At 47.2% G+C, this 20,725-nt stretch overlaps 1 protein-coding gene across 8 annotated transcripts in view; it reads left to right on the plus strand.

Moving 5' to 3' along the window:
* The window catches only part of ATF7IP2 (activating transcription factor 7 interacting protein 2), a 131,712-nt gene that overhangs the window by 69,561 nt on the left and 41,426 nt on the right, over positions 1 to 20,725 (plus strand). The window contains exon 10 of one of the 8 annotated variants that reach the window (XM_075010314.1): positions 615 to 1,441. The exons of the other annotated variants lie outside the window; for them this stretch is intronic. Coding sequence (XP_074866415.1) covers positions 615 to 630 — 16 coding nt within the window. The 3' untranslated portion in view covers positions 631 to 1,441. Of the gene's footprint in view, positions 1 to 614; positions 1,442 to 20,725 lie in introns of those variants that run through there. 8 annotated transcript variants of the gene reach the window in all.

Consider the following 20,725-nt stretch of genomic DNA (forward strand, 5'->3'; position numbering starts at 1 on the left):
CAGGACACCCCCAGCGCCATGTGGCTGCTGTATTCTACTGGTCATTTTCCCTTCCATGTCCCTTTCCACCAGCATTTCTTTTGTTTTTTTTTTTCAGGACTCCTTGGTACCACGCAGCTGCCATGTGTGGCTGGGTATCTCCCCTCCCATGTCCCTTTACACCCAGCCTTTCTTTGGATTTTTTTTTTTTTTTACATTTATTGTAATTGAACCTCCCCAAGCAGCTGTCCATGTGGCTGTAATCAAACTCTTCCCCGCCATCCTCTGTATGCGGCTTGATCATTGTGGAGGATTGCTCCAGGAACATCCGAAAAAAAAATTCTCTGCCCCAGGATGCCCCCAGGACACCTGGTGGCTTCCCCTGCTTCGCAGCCCCTGCCTTCCCCCCAAAAAACTGGACAATTGCTTATAGCTTACCATGTCCACACAGAAATGTGCTGGAAGAGTGATGGCAAATGATGTTTTGTAAAATGCACGCTTACTATCCCATTCTCAATAAGCCTTCAGTGGCCTGCAGAAAGGCAACTTTCCCTAATAGACACAGAGACTCATTCATTCCATTTCAAAACTCATTATGTGAATTGTATCTTAATTTTGACCTTCATTTTCCATAGCCAATGCCCAGCATAGCAGAGAGGAACAGAAGAAGAAAGAAATACAAGCAAGGTGTTATCCTGCAGCGCATGGAGAGCAATGAAGCTGAGTACAGCAAGCTGACAAAGGACATTGTTCAGTGGCATCATAGTACAGCTGAATGGCATCAGAATCAAGCTGAGTTGCAGTGCAGCAGAGAATGCTTGAATTGCAGCAACAGCAAGCGGCAAAGCAGACTGAAGTCACAGCAAAGCTTGTAATGGCGATGACTGAGCAAATGGAGGTCCTGCACTCCCTGCTGCAGCTGTAGAGGGACTCCCAACACAGCAGTGTGGGAGCCAATACCTGCTGCCCGGAGTACCCTGAGGAGAGGTTGGCCACCCCCAAACCCTGTCATTGCGGTTTCCGCAAGTGGGGAGGGAGGGCAAGGATAGACTGCTGCTCCAGCCCCAAGGGCCACTGCAAAAGGCTATTCAGGCACCCTCAAGAAGGCTTGTTTTCCCTGCAACTTAAACCTCTCTTGTCCCCAAAATAAGATCATTTATTTGGGCTAAGTGTGATTTGAATGCAGGAGTGTGGAAAACAGAAATCATTGTGGGGGTTGGGGGAGAGCTGAAGGCAAAGCTGCCCACTGATACTCCCTGATCTGCAGAAGACACGTGGCTGAGGAAACCTGACAGTTGAAGGAGGGCTGAAGGCACAGCAGCCCGCCACATGTATTGTACTTACAGCAACTTAACCCCCTCCCACCAAGAAAAAGCATTCATTCATTAAGACACGATATGATTTATTGGTATTATGTCAGAGAAATACATCGGTAGCATGTGCATTACAGATCATTCATGAAGCTATTTTTTAAAGTGTCCCTTATTGCAGCTGCCTCAGTGTGACTACTCGTGAATGATTGTGTAGGCAGCTGCGAGAATTTCTCAGCTTTGGAATTCTAGGTGGATGGGAAAGTCTCCTGCCTGGATTCACATGTGTTGTGCAGAACAGGGCATACTGTAGTAATGGTGGGGGCATTAGTTTCAGAAAGGTCCAAACAGGTCATTAAGCATCTGAATGTCACTTTTAAATGGCTAAAGGCGCATTCAACCACCATTCTGCGTCAGCTGAGTCTGTGATTTAAGTTTTTTTTGCTGGGGTTCAGGGCTCCTATGTAGGGTTTCATAAGGCAGGGGAGCAGAGGGTAAGCAGGGTCGTCCAATATAACAATAGGCATCTCCACGTTGCCAATCATGATCTTCTGATGAGGGGGAAAAAAGTCCCATCCAGGAGCCTTCTGTACAGTCCAGAATTTCGGAACCCTCCCTGACCAGCCAACGTTGATGTCGTTGAAACGATCTTTGTGACCTAGCGACCCTTGCAATACCATTGAGAAGTACCCCTTTCTGTTTATATACTCAGAGGCCAGGTGGTCCAGGGCTATGATGGTGATACACGTGCCATCTGTTGCCCCACTGCAGTTAGGAAATCCCATGGCAGCAAACCTATCCCCTGTGGCCTGTACATCTCCCGAGCTGCGTCTACACGTGCACGCTACTTCGAAGTAGCGGCAGTAACGTCGAAATAGCGCCCGTCACGTCTACACGTGTTGGGCGCTATTTCGAAGTTGAAATTGACGTTAGGCGGCGAGATGTCGAAGTCGCTAACCCCATGAGGGGATGGGAATAGCGCCCTACTTCGACGTTCAACATCGAAGTAGGGACGTGTAGACGATCCGCGTCCCGCAACATCGAAATAGCGGGGTCCTCCATGGCGGCCATCAGCTGGGGGGTTGAGAGATACTCTCTCTCCAGCCCTTGCGGGGCTCTGTGGTCACCGTGGGCAGCAGCCCTTAGCCCAGGGCTTCTGGCTGCTGCTGCTGCAGCTGGGGGTCCGTGCTGCATATACAGGGTCTGCAACTAGTTGTTGGCTCTGTGTATCTTGCACTGTTTAATGAAAGTGTGTCTGGGAGGGGCCCTTTAAGGGAGCGACTTGCTGTTGAGTCCGCCCCGTGACCCTGTCTGCAGCTGTGCCTGGCTCCCTTATTTCGATGTGTGCTACTTTGGCGTGTAGACGTTCCCTCGCTGTGCCTATTTCGATGTTGGGCTGAGCAACGTCGAAGTTGAACATCGACGTTGCCAGCCCTGGAGGACGTGTAGACGTTATTCATCGAAATAGCCTATTTCGATGTCGCAACATCGAAATAAGCTATTTCGAAGTTGGGTGCACGTGTAGACGTAGCCCCAGTGTCACAGTGTTCCTGAGGAGACATCAACAGATTGCGTGGACCACCTGCATCACCACAGACCCTGCTGTAGATCTGCCCACCCCAAATTGATTTGCTGCTGACCGGTAACTGTTGGGCATTGCAGACTTCCACAGTGCGATTGCCACTTGCTTCTGAACTGTTAAATTCGTCCCTATTCTTGTGTTGCTGTGCTTCAGGGCAGGGGCAAGCACATCACAAAGTTCCATTGAAAATGGACTGGCACAAGCGAAAGTTCTGCAGCCGCTGCTGGTTGTCCCAGGACTCCGAAAGGATGTGGTCCCACAAGTGCGTGCTGGTCTCACGAGCTCAAAACCACCTCTCCATTGTTGCCAATGCATCCCTGGTAGCCAGCAGTTCCGAGTTCTTGGACCACAGTTGGGAGATTTGCTCTTCCAAACCGCCGCTGTCATCATCATTAGCTATTATAATACTGAACTATCACTGAGCTTTGTAATTGAAGGAAGAATTGCATGACAGCTAGTGTGATGGCTGACATGATGTGTGCTATGAGTTGAAGCGTTTGGGGATCCATGCTTGTGCTGGAATGCCACAGCAGGAAATGATGCAGTCTCCAGTTTTTCATGCAGTTACTGATGCTCTGAATTCTGGGACAATGCTTGGAATTCTGAGATTCAAACATGAAGTGCCCACAAGCAACCTGGGCTAAGGTACTGTGGGATAGGTACCCACAATGCAATGCTTATGCTGTCGAACTTTCACAGGGCAGTGGGGACACAGAAACTCAACACAGAGAAAAGGTGGGTTGAATTTTAAGAAGCTTTGCGGACACTTAATTTGAATTCATAATATTGAGGTTAAATAATCAAATTTATTACAAATCAAATTTATCTTAGTGTTAGACACAGCCTTTGATTTCCCAGTTTAATTCCATGTCTCTCATGGACTTGGAAGACATCTGGTGTGATACATTTACTTTGATATCTCTTCAAACAGCATGAATTAGGTGATTATGAAGATGTGTTAAGAAAGTCTCCACTGCCAGTGTTAGAGGAGGGTAACCAGATATCGAGATATTAGGGACCTTGTCTCATTTAGGCAACCATACTCCCGCTGCCACCTCCTGCAGTCTCCCCCCTCCAAAAAAATAGTGCTAGTTTGTCTCACTTGCTGTCTATTTATCCTATTACAGGGTGCTGTGTTTCTAGTACAGAGCACACTTTGTGTGCACTGTCACTGGGAACCTTTTTTTGCTCTCACTGCATAGCCTATGCCATTGTGCAGTAGTATAAAGCATTATGGCACATGACTGAAAAAGGCTCATACATAAGCAGACAGGGGTGTTCAGACACTGGGACAGATTATCCCGAAGGGTGATATGGATGGACTAACCTGGGGTCAGAAACCTGTGGCTCCGGACTCCCATGCAGCTCTTTAAGGAATAATTTATATCTCTGGCCTCTGCCACCAGTGACTCCTATTCAGCTCCCTGCTCTGCCACCCCAAAACATTTAATTAATTTAATTGGTTTAATGGCTGGCAGGGTGGTGGGTGGTATCCAGCCATTAAACCAACTGAATTTAGTTCTATTATTTCAGCAACAGTAGGGCAGGGAGTTGCAGAGAGTCCAGTCCCTCACTTGCCCTGCTACCCGAGTGGCCGCACCCCTCCGGTTGCCTGGCTTAGCTCAGCCGCCTAGCGGAAAAACTCCATGCCAGCTTTCCTTCCTGTGGGTGCATGTGGCTGCCAGATGTAGGCTCACCAGCCACACCACAAATGAGTTAGTCCCAGGGGCTGGTTTGGACTGAGGTGGGTTAATCCTGGTTATGGATGGTGGGCTTGGGGAATGAGGGGGTTAGAGTTCAGGAAAGCAGGGGAGGTGTAGAGGGTTGGTGCGAACATTCTCCTTCCTGTTCAAGTGCCTATCCCCAGGTTTAGCGTTTTACTTGTCCTCATTTGCTGTCTAATCCAGGTGTTAAAGTAACTTAAACTTTCTGACTGGTACAAAACCTTGTGTGTGTACAGTTCTTAAAATAGTGGTCACAAAAAGTATGGTTTGACATTATATATTAAGGGCTGTCTCACACTCGCATTGCGGCTCTGGAAGCATTGGTTTTGTAATGGAATTTGAAAAAATGGCTCTTCTTGCTATTTTGGTTGCAGACCCCTGGAGTAGCCTATCCCCTGCTTCCTGAAGCAGTACTTCATGAAAACGTGGACAAGAAGGATGTGGATTGGTCTCTGAATTGTAGATTGCATCCTCATAATTGTACTTCTCAGAGAAGGACTAAGACTCTGTCATAGTGCTTCCACCTGACTCAACAAGAGTGGTTCTCAGGAGGCCCAGAAATAACTGATATGACATATTGTCTTGGCTTCAGATTATTCCAAATAATTTGGATATAAAGGGCAGCCTTTGTTTTCAGGCATGGAAAGCCAGGAAAAGTCTATTCTTCAAGTAGTGTCCCCATAGGTGCTCCACTCTGAGTGTCAGTGCATCCTCGCACCAGCACTCAGAGATACTTCTGTATCTGTTGTTTCCCACATTGCATATGCACAGCAGCGCCTCCTCATGCTATCTGGCATGTGCTTGGCGTGGCCCCCTCAGTTCCTTCTTTACCGTCCTCAGCTACAGCTTTTATTTTACCCTTCTCCAATTTCTCTTCAACAACAACAACAAAGTTAGTGTTAGAATTAGTTGCTGCGTCACCACTGTGCCAGGCTCCTTGGGCTTCAAATTGTGAGCAACATGCAGCCAAGCCATGCTGGCCTTAGGCCATACCTCCCTCTTCCAGTGTCTGGGTGAGGGTCACCAGACCAAATCCTGCATCTGTTGCTCCAGCGTCATGGCAGGGGCTAAAAGGTACTGAGCCAGCAAGCTCAGGACTTACCTACATGAAAAGTCTCTCCAACCACCAGCCCTGGAGCAGCGCTCTACTGAGAAACTGGCACAGGAGTCCAGCAGTACAGACTCTGCGTTTCCTTCTGCCTTGGTCAGCACCCCATCTGTGAAGGTGGTCCCTTCTCTGGTGCATACATAAGAACATAAGAATGGCCATACTGGGTCAGACCAAAGGTCCATCCAGCCCAGCATCCCATCTGCTGACGGTGGCCAATGCCAAGTGCCCCAGAGAAGGAGAACAGAAGACAATGATCAAGTGATTTATCTCCTGCCATCCATCTCCTGCCTTTGTTCTGAAGGCTCGGGCACCATACTTTATCCCTGGCTAATAGCCATTTATGGACCTAACCTGCAAAAATTTATCAAGCTCTTTTTTAAACCCTAATAGAGTCCTGGCCTTCACAGCCTCCTCGGGCAAGGAGTTCCACAGGTTGACTGTGCGCTGTGTGAAGAAAAATTTCCTTTTATTAGTTTTGAACCTACTACCCATCAATTTCATTTGGTGTCCCCTAGTTCTTGTATTATGGGAAAAGGTAAATAATTTTTCTATATTCACTTTCTCCACACCGTTCATGATTTTATATACCTCTATCATATCACCCCTCAATCGCCTCTTTTCCAAACTGAAAAGTCCCAGTCTCTCTAGCCTCTCCCCATATGGGACCCGTTCCAAGCCCCTAATCATCTTAGTCGCCCTTTTCTGAACCTTTTCTAATGCCAATATATCTTTTTTGAGGTGAGGAGACCACATCTGCACACAGTACTCAAGATGTGGGCGTACCATAGTTTTATATAGGGGAAGTATGATATCTTTTGTCTTATTATCGATCCCTTTTTTAATAATTCCTAACATCCTATTTGCCTTACTAACTGCCGCTGCACACTGCGTGGATGTCTTCAGAGAACTATCCACTATAACTCCAAGATCCCTTTCCTGATCTGTCGTAGCTAAATTTGACCCCATCATGTAGTACGTGTAATTTGGGTTATTTTTTCCAACATGCATTACCTTACACTTACCCACATTAAATTTCATTTGCCATTTTGCTGCCCAATCACTCAGTTTGCTGAGATCTTTTTGTAGTTCTTCACAATCCCTTTTGGTTTTGACTGTCCTGAACAACTTGGTGTCATCTGCAAACTTTGCCACCTCACTGCTTACCTCATTTTCTAGATCATTGATGAACAAGTTGAACAGGATTGGTCCCAGGACTGACCCCTGGGGAACACCACTAGTTACCCTCCTCCATTGTGAAAATTTACCATTTATTCCCACCCTTTGTTTTCTGTCTTTTAACCAATTCCCGATCCATGAAAGGATCTTTCCTCCTATCCCATGACCACCTAATTTACATAAAAGCCTTTGGTGTGGGACCGTGTCAAAGGCTTTCTGGAAATCTAGGTATATTATGTCCACTGGGTGCCCCTTGTCCGCCTGTTTATTAACCTCTTCATAGAATTCTAACAGATTAGTTAGACACGACTTCCCTCTGCAGAAACCATGCTGACTTTTGCCCAACAATTCGTGCTCTTCTACGTGCCTTGCAATTTTATTCTTTACTAGTGTTTCTACTAATTTGCCTGGTACTGATGTTAAACTTATCGGTCTATAATTGCCAGGGTCTCCTCTAGAGCCTTTTTTAAATATTGGCGTTATATTGGCCGTCTTCCAGTCATTTGGTACCAAAGTGGATTTAAATGATAGGTTACAAACCACTGTTAATAACTCCGCAATTTCACATTTGAGTTCTTTCAGAACCCTTGGGTGAATGCCGTCTGGTCCTGGAGACTTGTTACTATTCAGCTTATCAATTAACTCCAGAACCTCCTCTAATGTCACTTCAATCTGAGTGAGTTCCTCAGATTTGTCACCTAAAAAGGCTGGCTCAGATTTAGGAACCTCTGTAACATCCTCAGCTGTGAAGACTGAAGCAAAGAAATCATTTAATCGCTCCGCAATGGCACTGTCTTCCTTGATCGCTCCTTTTATATCTTTATCGTCCAAGGGCCCCACTGCTTTTTTAGCAGGCTTCCTGCTTCTAATGTATTTAAAAAACATTTTACTATCATTTTTTGAATTTTTGGCTAGCTGTTCCTCAAAATCTTTTTTGGCTTTTCTTACTACATTATGACACTTAATTTGGGAGTGTTTATGTTCCTTTCTATTTTCCTCACTAGGATTTGACTTCCACTTTTTAAAAGCTGCCCTTTTCTCTCTCACTGCCTTTTTAACATGGCTGTTTAGCCATGGTGGTTCTTTGTTAGGTCTCTTAGTGTGTTTTTTTATTTGGGGTATACATTTAAGTTGGGCCTCTAGTATGGTGTCTTTAAACAGTTTTCATGCAGCTTCCAGGGATTCCCGGCCTCCATCACCATCTTCATGGGCCATGACAGTTGAAATGACTGCCACAACATCCCAGGCACTGTCAAAGCCGGCATCGCTGAAGCAGGTGCACTTAGAGCCAAGCCGCTAGCATTCGGCACCTCTGATGCTGTCAGCATTGCCAGCATCAGCCACCTCTACACCTGAGCATAAGCAGTCTTTGAAAACAAACACACTGCCCTTGGTGCTGGACCCAGAGCACAAGTGGCACTGCTCCAGGTCTCCATGCTATTCGCATGAGGCACCAGACTCGACACTGTGCAGGTGCAAAGCTGAGTCACCACCACATTCTCGTGCAGCACCAGAGAAGGCAACAGAGTAGTGCTGAGACAATGTTTTGCTGAAACCCCTGGTACTGGAGCAGAGCACGATGTCCAAACAGTACTGTGAAGACTCATCCTCAGGTGCACACACAGTACTGGCCCTGCCACCATCCAGCATGCTGCACAATGGGTGCTTGGCACTGCCACCATCTTCATGCTCATCCAGATGCTCAAGGTTCTTGCAGGGCTCGGGGGCTATACCACCTGTCTCTGAAGGGGGCAGTGCCAATTGGAGGAGTGTCTTTTCCTTGCAGCACTCCAGCCCCCCACGTTGCATTTGGGAAGATGTGCCACCTGCCATGGCCTATCTACAGCTGCCTTTGCCATGGATTGTATACCACTATCTATATCCACACAAGCTAGCTCTTCATTGGCCACCTTGGCTGGTGCAGCCACCCTGCTCACATGCTCTGCCAGCACCACACACGGTGTCCAGGAACTGCCCCGTGTTGCCACAGCCCACCATGTCAGCGATGTATCCACTGGCACAGCATTCCAGGGGTGAGGAGTCCCTTTAGGAGGGTGGGGATAGATCCTTGCTGCATCATTTATTGTGTTTATCAGATGATGCAGTGCTCTCGGTTGCTTCCCCTCACAGACTACTCACTGGTTATCCAGGAGCTATTCTGGTGGTTGTCCCAGGCCCAGGAGAAGGACCTGCAGGAGGTACTGGTCAGAAAGTACAGACTTCTGCACACCCTACAGCCTCCCTCCTTCTCCAGAATTACAACGCCCATGGATGAGGCCATGATGGACCCTACAAATGTCATCTGGCGAACACTGGCATCCGTTCCTCTCGCTAACAAGAGGGCCAACAAATGATACTTTGGGGCATCCAAGTACTCAGTTTCTGTTCACCCATCCACAGCCAAACTCGTTAGTGGTGGATGCTGTCTGTAACAAAACTAATCCTTTCAGTCCACTCTTCAGGACATGACAAGTAAAAAAAGGGACATCATGGGATGCAAAATTTATTCTTCCAGCACATTGCTCCTATGGGCAGTGAATTGTGTTCATGCTGTCAGACTCTAACCACCTGAACCTCCAAGCTGCAGGAGTTGGGTCCCACCTTACCTGAGCTCAAGCGCCCAGCCCTCATGAATGTAGTCCATGAAGGGCATCTCATTGCCCTTACGGCACTCTAATCTGCGATGGATGTGGCAGACATGGTGACTAGGGTCATGGCCTCCCAATAGTCAGGAGGTGAACATCGTGGTTCCAGCCCTTGAGGAAGCCCAGGGACCTGCAAAAGAAAGGGGAAAACTTCCCTTTGACAACTATCTGTTCGCAGAGAAGATGGACGAGGTCCTTCGCTCTATGAAGGATTCTTACAGTATGCTGGGGAATGAACACCCCCCATTTAGGTGGACCCAGTACTTCTCATATCAAAGACCACGGGGAGCAGTTCCAGCAGCAACTGCAATGTTTCAAATCTCGCCAGCAGCATAGGTCCCAGCAGGGAAGACCCCACTGGCAACAGCACCAACACCCTGCAGCATTCCACCCACAGAAACCTAAGCAACAGTTTTGAGGGTGTGGTTAGGAGTCTAAGAGGTCTTTCTACTCCAGCCATTGCACAGTATGGGTGCCATCCGTTCCACCACCGCCTTCCCCCATTTTTTCCACTGCTGGGCTACCATTACCTCAGACAAATGGGTCCTGGAGCTGGTGGGCCATGGATATTCTATTCAGTTTACTTCTATCTCTGCACTAGGTCCTGTCCCTCTTCAGGAACTCCTCTCACAAACATTTTGTCAAGCAAGAAATTCAGCACCTCCTCTGTCTGGGCACCATGGAGCCAATCAGCACAGAGTTTCAGGGCAGGGGGTTTTACTCCACATATTGCCTAACCCAGAAGAAAAATGGGGGGTTGAGGCCTATTCTTTACCTCAGGAGGCTCAACAAATATGATCTCTTGTGACAGTTCAAGATAGTGACTCTCCTGACCATTATTCCAGCACTGGACAGAAAAGATTGGCCCTCAGCTCTTGACCCACAAGATGCCTATTTGCACATTGCAGTCCACCCAGCGCACCACCGTTTCCTTCGATTTACCATGGGAGTTCCCCCATTATCATTACCGGGTCCTCCAATTTGGGCTTTCCACTACACCCAGGGTGTTTGTTGACTCTGGCTGTCTGCGTTGGCACGAGGTCATCATCTTCCCTGTCTGTATGATTCTCATAAAAGGGCCATCATTCCTGAAGGCCCTCCACATGGTGTGGGTCATCACAGACCTTGGTTGTTCTTCAAGTGGTCCCCATGGTTGCTCCACATCAGGTGTCAGGCTTGCCGCAGTGCCGCAGATCGGAGATTTTCAAGCTGTAGATCGTTGGATCGCGCGTGCGCAGGAGCACAATGGCCCTTTGCGCGCTTTTGGTCACGTATGCAATCCAGTCTATCCCAGTTCCTCAACCGCCAGCAGCTGCAGATGGACTTTGCTTCTGCGCCAACGCACGTCTGGAAATATAATATCCATTTATTTTTAATACATTGTTCATGTTCATCAGTTTTAAGAACCTTTTTTTAAGAACTCTTTGCTGTATATAGTTATAGTCTTATAATTAAAACAAAAAAGAGAGAGAGAGGCAGAGAAGCAGGGAGACAAAAGAGTTTGCCAACAGAACCTTTCTTTATCTTTTAGTGTAAACCAAGTTGTTAAGAGTTATCTACAGACCGTTCATTTTAGTACCTATTAAGTACCCTTCTTCAAAGTTAAGCACTGTTAAGTACCGTTTTAAAAAAAAATGTCTCTGGCAGGCTTCAAGAAATGTGTGTCATGCCGTGAGGCTATGCTGGCCTCTGATGGCCACAGCAAATGTAGTTGCTGCCTGAGCAAGTTCCACATGCCTCACAAATGCCCCCATTGTACTAAACTTACTACTAGAGCCAGAAAGGACAGTAAAATGAGGCTGAAGATGATTCTGTTCGATAAGGCTCTTCAGTGTACAACATCCAAGTTCACTTCCTTGGAGGGCTCATCAGTGCCTCAAAACTGAAAAGCGGCTTCTCTGACCTCTTTAGGTCATAAAAGAAGGAGCGTTCCCTACTTGATTCTTGCCAGTATTATCCACAAGCAGGACAAGCGAGATACAAAGCTGGGACCCCTTTACATCCAAAGGGGACACGAGGCCTAAAGAGCAAAAGGCAGCATCTGGGACTCAGGCACATAGAGATGTGTGGCCATGAGCCCGCATGTCTCTAAACAACAGGTGCTGAAGATTATGGTACTGAGACAAATATCACTGGCACCGAGACCATTGGAACTGGAGGCACGGGGACACAGACTTGCAGTGCCGAAGACCTCCAAATGCATGGAACTGAAAGTTTCAGAACCAGGGCCTGCACTGACGACAATGGAACTGACAGCACCGGCAGACTCTGCACCAAGGCCTTCGGCACCGGGCGTGACACCAACCATATCAGCACTGATTCAGTCAGTTCAAGAACCAAGGAAAGCGCATTCCAAAACACAGCACAGTAGTCCTTCTCCAGACCTCCTCATTGTACCATCATCTCTGTCTCCAAGCTCTTCCCCAGAACTATTCATACTGGAATGGCCTCTGACACCTCCATCACGTTTCCTTAGGCTGCTGTTTCCATTCCTAAGGCCTTCTTCCCTGTGGCTCAGACACCTTTCGCCCGACACTCAACAATTGCACCAACTGCAGGGATATCCCCGTCAGGTATCCCCACCTCCATCTCCATCATCAAGACAGTCTCACCTATCGTACTCCTTTTGCCATCATGCATACAGGCAATGCTCACGGTCCAGATACTCATCACCTGGTTCATGTCCTTGCTACTACACACACCCATGCTATCAAGAAGATTATCGTCGGGGCCTTTGCTCTTCTAGATCCAGAGAGAGCTCTCTGGACACATGCCCCTCATATAGACAATCTTCATCTTCTTCAAAGCCACCTCTCCCCTTCAAGAGAACATTTGGAACCAGCTATTGATCCCCACTTAGAACACCTGGGGGAGCAAATACAAGATGTGGCTGAGGAGCAGACAGAGGGATACCATACAAATGCTGCTTCGTCCTCTCCAGAAGAGGCAGTGATATATCCTCTCCAGATGATCTTAGGCAATTCCAGGAACTGTTCAAGAGGGTTGCCGAGTTTCAGGACACACAAGTGGCGGCTGTGCAAGAGAAGCAGCATAAACTCCTCAGGAATCTGAGACCTCCAGTATCATCAAAGATAGCCATTCCACTGGATGACTCCAATACAGAGGCTGCTACTAATATTTAGCAAACTCCTGCCTCTATCCCAACCAACCAACAAGAGGGCAGACAAAAAGTATTTCATCCCCTCAAAGGGAATGGAATTTCTATTTAATCACCCCCAGCCAAATTCCCTTGTGGTAGAGTCTTCTCAACAGAGGTCGAAGATGCCACAGTATAAGTCTACGGTATCTGACGAGGATGCGAAAGGTGTACTCATCTTCCACCATGCTATTATGTATGGCTAACTATGCTGCACACCTGTCCAATCATAATTTTGATAATTATACAAAACTCATATTGCTCTTGGACTATCTCACAGACAATAAGAAACCAATTCTAAAGTCAATAGTTCAGGAAGGGTATGTGGCCTCACTTACGGGAGTCCAAATCACACTTGAGGTGGCAGACACAGCAGCATGATCAACCACCACTGCGGTGATAATGCGGCGAGTGTCCTGGCTACAGATGTCTGGCGTCCCTAAAAAGTTATAAAGAAAAGTCAAAGACTTCTGCTTGGATAGATCAAAACTATTTGCTGAATCCACAGAGGTGGTTCTGCACTCTAGAAAGGACTCAAGAGCCTCGTTAAGAACACTGGGTATTTATACCCCCGGTATAGGAGAAAGAGGTACTACCCATATCAACGATGCTACATTTACTAGCCTCAATGACCACAATATCACCAGCATGGTTACGATCCAGGGCATCAACAGCAGCAAAGACCACGTAGATGCCGAATCCAGCAAGGCTGCAACCCTGCACCGCAGACAGCTAGACAGTAGGTTTTACTGCTGTGTTGGGGACTGTGACACCACACTTCTCGTTCAGTGCCAACAATCACCTCATCACCTGTTTCACCATCGCTTCAAACCATTTTACCGACAATAGGAAAACATTACCACAGACAAATGGGTACTGTAAATTATTTCTGCAGGATACACCATCCCATTCCTCACACTACCACCAACAAAACCCCCTACCCAGTCCCTCTTCCGGGACCCCTCTCACGACATTTTGTTAAAACAAGAGGTTTGTCATCTCCTAGCCATAGGAGCAGTGGAGAGAGTCCCAGATGAGTTCAAGGGGTGGGGGTTCTATTCCCATTACTTCCTCGCAGAGAAGAGGACAGGAGGCTGGAGACCAATATTGGACTTACGAGCTCTCAATCGTTACCTCTGCAAGCAGCGTTTCAAGATGGTCACCATTACTTCTATAGTTACAGCACTGCATGATCGGGACTGGTTTGCAACCCTCAGCTTACTAGAGGCATGCTTGTATATATCCATCCATCCTGCGCGCAGATGCTTTCTTCATTTCACTGTGGGCACAGAACATTTTCAATACAAAGTTCTGCCCTTCAGCCTGTCTTCAGCTCCCAGAGTCTTTACGAAGACACTCTCACTAGTGTCAGCTTACCTACATTGACAAGATGTCTTCATCTTCCTGTATCTGGACCATTGCCTCTTAAAAGGCAACTCGCATGTGGATGTACTGCATATGATAGACATTACTACAAAGGCGTTCCACTCCTTGGGCCTCATTATCAATTTCCAAAAATCAAACATGGAGCCCATGCAGGACATAGAGTTCATAAGAGCGCACTTCGACTCTACTATGGCAAGGGTGTATCTACCTATTCTGCGTTTTCATGCCATCCAGTCACTGATACAGGTGCTGGTATACAGCCCCACAATACAGGTACTAAGTTGCCTCTAACTTCTGGGGCACATGGCTGCCACCACATCTGTGGTGCAAAACGCCAAACTGCACTTTTGCTGCCTTCAGCATTGACTGGCAGCTGTATATATACCAATGAAACATACCACTTAAAAAGAGGTGTCGCCAACTGCAGAGGTATTAAAATCATTGAAGTGGTGGACAGAGCCCAAGAACCTACTGTCTGGGGTCCCCTTTCACCAGCCCCAAACTACAGTTTTTCTCATGACAGACTCTTCTAGTATAGGCTGGGGAGCACACATGAGAAATAAATCCATGCAAGGGTGATGGTTGCCGCGGGAGATGGCTATGCACATAAATATGATGGAACTAAGGGAAATGTTCAATGCATGCAAGCACTTCGTACAGTATACACAACACAAAGTAGTTGGCATCAATACCGACAACATCACCACAATGTACTATATCAATTGACAAGGTGGAGCCAGGTCTTGTGCATTATGTGCGGAGGCTGTTCGCCTGTGGAACTGGTGCATTGCAAATACCATCAGCACTGGTTTCCCCTCCTACAACGCATGTCGTGTTGCCGAGTACTCCCCCTCCTGATCGTCCCAGACCTCCTCACACAGAACCAAGGAGCTGTGAGCCACCCCCACCCATGGACATGATGCCTGAAGGCATGGCTAGTTCTTGGCTCAGCGCCTCAGAGACATTATGCTCAGAAAGGGTTAAAGAGGTCCTAGAATGCAGCAGACGAGCCTCCACCTGGAAGACTTGTGTACAAGTGAAAGCATTTTACCTCCTGGTGCTTATCCAAGCACTTACACCCTCTAGAGGTTCCCGTACCCACAATTTTAGATTATATGTTGCATCTGACACAAGGGGGACACTCTCTCTACTGTCACTAAAGGTCCACCTGGCAGCTATATCAGCCTTCAGGCGTATCGTGGAAGGGTCAACTGTCTTCACTCACCCCATTACGACATGGTTCCTGAAAGGCCTTACAAATTTATATCCTCCTTGAAATCCAATATCGCCCCCATGAAGCCTGGATCTGGTGCTGGACACGCTGTCTAGGCCACCTTTCGAACCCCCTAGCCACAGTTTCACCTCGTTTACTTACCTTAAAAACAGCATTCCTTCTGGCTATCACATCTGCTCGTAGGGTGAGTGAGTTGGCCGCAGCAATTGCGACTCTGCCCTGTACAACCTTCTCCAAAAATGCGGTAATGCTATGTTTAAATTCTGCATTCCTTCCCAAGATCTCAGAGTTTCATATAAACAAACCGATAATTTTACCATCCTTCTATCCTAAGCTGCATGCCTCAAATGACGACATTCAGCTTCATGCACTTGATGTGAGAAGGGTGTTAGCCTTTTATATAGACAGAACTAAACCCTTCTGTAAAACAGACAGACTACTCATGTTACCTACACGGAGATCAAAGGAAGGATTATTGTCGCAAAGAATCTCAAATATCATCACATCTTGTATGAAGATGTGCTACTCGTTACATAAAATCCCTTTATCAGCTCCGCACAAGGCTCACTCCACCAGAGCAATGGCGGTTTCGACAGCCTTCTTCAGAGGAGTCTCCTTGAAGGACGTTTGCAGAGCAGTAATGTGGTTGTCCTATGAGAGTTGCCAAGCATTACACAATCCATCTGCTGATGGAAGAAGATGCACACCTACTACTCAGGGGCAAGCTACACATAATCTGGTACCCACCTCCATGTTTTGGGGTCACTGCTGTGTAGTCGCTGGATGTGGAGGACCCACGGCGATTGCTCGAAGAAGAAAGAGAAGTTACTTTTGTAGTAACGATGGTCCTTCGAGATGTGTCCCCATGGATGTTCCAGTACCTACCCATTCCTCCCAGCTTTGGAGTTCTGCTTTATGTTTTTCAGGGGCATCCGAGGTGTTTTTCTCAAGGAACTGGCATAGACCAGATCGCGCATGTGACTGAAAGCATGCGAAGGGCCAGCATGCTCCTGCGCATGTGCAATCTGACGATCTACAACTTGAAAATATCCAATATGCGGTGCTGGGGCGAGCCTGACACCCGATGTGGAGCACCCATGGGGACACATCTCGAAGAACCATCATTACTATACAAGTGAGTAACTTCTCTTTTCCACAAATTATGAGAAGTACATGCTTCAACTCACTCAGTCCCAAGTGTTCTTCAGGGATCACACAAACACTACCACCTCAAGGGCCACCCTATGACTCCAAAAAGCTCAGAGCGATCTCATCCTGGTGGTGCAACTGTCTTCCAGGGGCATGGTGCGTGTTTGCCTCAAGCTTCTGCGGCACATGGTCACTACCAATATATGTGGTCAAACTGGCTGGACTTCATGTGCTCTTCCTTCAGTCATGGCTGGCCACATGTGATGCCCCTGTATATGAATGTGTTATGACTTCACTAAGGTTACCCGCCTCCCATTACAGTGCACTCTCCCCAAGCCCAGGCCTCTTCAGCTGCATTCCTGGTTCATTTGCCTCTCCAGGAAATCTGTCAAGCTGCAACATGGTCCTCTGTGCACACTTTTACATTCTACTATGCCAGTGATTCCCAGCCTTTTCGGTAACGTAGCACACTTTAATGAGAGCATTCCATGGCACAGCCACTTTTTCAGCTGAATTAATTGCTTATAAACATCACTTTTACTTACATGTACTACGGTTACAGTCTGAGTGGAGAGGTTTGCAACATGTAGCACGTGTAGCAAATGAAACAAGGATCAGATGTATTGGTGTTTCAAAATCCATCACAGAATACGCTGTTGGGGTGGTTGCCACCTGGGACAGGGTGGCCTAATGGCTAGGCCTCCTGGCCGGGGCCTGGGGTGTGGGCCTTCAGCTCCCCCAAGTGTCTATGGGATAAGTTGTGGCGTGGCCCCAGAGAGCCTATTTCCTCATTTGGTGGGAGCAGGGTTCCCTGTGGTGGGCTTCCCACCCCCCTCTGTGCCTGGGGGAGGGTCCTGAGGCCATGCCCTCTGGCGGCTGACTGGGTGACAGCTCTGGCTCGGGCTCTGCTGCCTCAGAACCAGCTCCTGCCTCTTGGATGCTCAGCCTCCAACTGGACTGGCTTCCCTCCCTTTATATACCTCCAGGCCTGACACTGGCTACAGATGAACCAGGGTGGGGCTGGTTGGGCCAACAGGCCCTGTTTAACCCCTGCCTTGTCTGGCCTTCCTCTCATACTCTTACAACCGTCTTTAGCAGCAACCATATGAGCACTTATAAAATGTGCTCAGTGCCGTGCTAGGAATGGGTAAACAAGTAACCACTGAAATCAGCTCACTTTCTTCTCCCCCTCCCTGCCCCCCCCCGCTAGCCGGTGGCTGGGTAATGTGTGGTGAGGTATTCGCCTGGGTCCTAAACAACCCAGTTTTTTACTGTTAGAGCAGGGAGCTCCTAGCACTCTCACCTATGGCCAGGCTGTGGTAACCAAACGGTTAAAGTTCTTTTTATTGTGCCGGCTGTGTTGCAGTGAGAAAAGGGTAACAGCAGTCAGGCTTAGATCTTAACTAGTTACAAGTTTATTTAGGCTACAGTTATAAGCGTGCAGTTACAAAAGGCTATTGTCTACTTCTTATATGCTAGCAAAGTACAGGTGTTAACAAGTTACGTTACAATCCAATACAAAGATATCTGTTACCATCTAACACAATGATATCTTGATACAACGACATCTAGTTACAGAGCTCTAATTCTTTAGCTGTGCACAAAAAGAAAGGAGACCTAGCATGGGTATATCTTACCCTCTCTGCATCTCTCGATACCAGCGTAGTCAAGCCAGATCAGTCACTCAATTCCGCGGAAAGACGAATACGAGGTTGGGCGTCCCCAGCTGCGGACCTCGGGAGGCAGTCACCTGACCCGACCAGCAGGTAGTTGGTGGAATGCACTCAGAGTTAGAGTTCTGCTGGGCCCACCTTTTATACCCCTTTTAGGTTATGTATTCTCTTCCTTATCTAAGGTGCCAGATCGTACTGGTCTGTCTTTTGTGACGCCAGTTTGTTACAAGGGCATTTCTTACTTAATTTGCACTTGTAAGACAGGAGATAAGCAATTTAGGAGTACAGGACATTCTTTTTGCAGGGGCAGAGACTTCCTCTTCTGGGATGGCTGTGTGGTCATCATATCCATCAATGCCAGCTGGGGTGATTTCCTGAGGTTCCCCCCACCTCTCTTGTTGACAGTTTGGCCTGTTAGCCTTTTATCTGTACTTTCTGTTTCTCAGGGTCACGATGAGCTAGCACATCTGGGCCTCAATGAGGGGCATCAAAGACTGTGCTGTCAGCAGCCGTTTCTGTGCCCTGTGTGCTTCTCAGTGGGGGGGGGGGGCGGGGCAGTGAGCAAGCTGGCTTGTAAGGGGGAGACTTTGTCTAGCTACACCCCCCAACAAGCCTGTTGGACTCCGGATGCAGAATTTAAATGACGTCCCAGCTCCAACAGATTCCCATCTCTCCCCGCCCCCTTAGCTTGTGCTGCTGTGCTAGCTTGTTTGTGCCAGGAAGAAGCATTTTAGATGCCTCCCGGCATGATCGGCGTCCTGCAGGGTTAGCATTTCCCCTCATGGTGGTTCTGGGTCCCAGCTAGCACAGGATTCATCATTTTCCCCTTGCAAACCACCACCTGTGTAAGAAAATATATAGAATGTAAAAACTTTTTGAATTGGTCTATAAATGTGATTATACATACATATAAACAGTAACATATTTGAACATTTTTCATGAAGTGGGTGAGGCTGAGACCCAGTAGCCGATCATGCTCCTTATGAAATTTCATGCCCACTGGAAATTTCATCCTCTATCCCACCCCACCCCATTTTGTGCACCTGTGAAACAGACTAGAAAAATTTATGAAGGGTTGTGGTGGAGTCTCCATCAAAGGCAATCTTCAAATCAAGGTTACATGTTTTTTTCTCTAAGATATGCTCTAGTTCAAATAGGAATTGATTCAAGGAAGTCCTGTGTTATAAAAGAGGTCTGATTTGGATGAGGGTACATTTTTGCTTTATAATGTTTAAATAGTTGGTGTAAATCTGAATGCTGTATGTAAAGCCTGTAAGTGTTGAGGCTGCATTCTAAGGAGGACTATTTTTAAAGTCCTGCAAGTTAAGTGCAGTTGGACTGTAGCTTCTAGCTTTCTATCATGTGTCGGATAATAGAGGAGTGGTAAATTCAAGTGTTAATTAACTTCAAGAGAGAGTTGTTGAAGATGTGTCTCTTGTAGCTGGATGGAACAAACGTCAGCATTTAACGCCTTCTGCTGATGGGTGGAAACAATGGGAGCACCCCCCCTAGAATTCTTAAGGCAGTTCTGTTTGGTTTTCCTTCTTATTGCTAGGAGGTTATTTTTGGCCCTCTGGGCCATTAATTTTTGGACCTGTCTCCATTGGTAACAATTTTTAAAAGACACAGTTGCAAAGTGAGTGGCTTCCACTGTAATTGTAAGCACCATGTTAATTAGAGACATTAAAATCAGGAAATCATTTTTGAAGAATCTAAAATATTTCAAAATGTTGACACTGCAAACGAAATAAATCCTGCATCAGGATATACGGACTCCCTTGCTATATAGAATCATACCATTACACTAGAACAGTTCTGTCTTCTAGACACAAAGGGGAAGGATCACTGGAGTGCCTCAAGGATCAGTTCTAGGGCCAGTATTGTTCAACATCTTTGTTAAGGACCTAGATAAGGGGATGGATTGCACCCTCAGCAAATTTGTGGATGACATTAAGCTAGGGTAGATATCTTGGAGGGTAGGGAAAGGGTGTAGTGACCTAGATAAATTGGAGGACTGGGCCAAAAGAAATCTGATGCGGTTCAGCAAGGATAAGTGCAGAGTCCTGCACTTGGTACGGAAGAATCCCAAACTTTGTTACAGGCTGGTTGCTGACTGGCTAAGTAGTAGTGCAGCAGAAAGGACCTGGGGATTACAGTGGATCAGAGGCTGCATGTACTTGTAGTCATGAAGGCTAACTGAGTATTGGATGCATTAGGAGAAGCATTTACAGCAGATCTAGAGAAGTTATTGCTCCCCTCTATTTGGCACTGGTGAGACCACATCTGGAGTATTATTTCCAGTTCTGGGCCCCCCAGTATAGAAGGGACGTGGATGCACTGGAGTGGGTTCATCGGAGTGCAGTGAAAATGATTAAGGGGCTGGAGCACGTGACTTGTGAGGAGAGGCTGATGGATCTGGGTTTACTTAGTTTTTAGAAGAGAAAAGTGAGAGGCAATTTAATAGTAGCCTTCTACTTCCTGAAAGGGGGCTCTAAAGAGGGTGGAGAGAGGCTGTTTTCGGTGATAGATGGCAGAACAAGGAACAATGGTCTGTTCAAACTGCTCCACAAGATAGGCTGTCTTCCACGGTTACTCAAGA

This window comes from Carettochelys insculpta, chromosome 16 (assembly GCF_033958435.1).
Source record: "Carettochelys insculpta isolate YL-2023 chromosome 16, ASM3395843v1, whole genome shotgun sequence".
NCBI classification, from domain to species: domain Eukaryota; kingdom Metazoa; phylum Chordata; order Testudines; family Carettochelyidae; genus Carettochelys; species Carettochelys insculpta.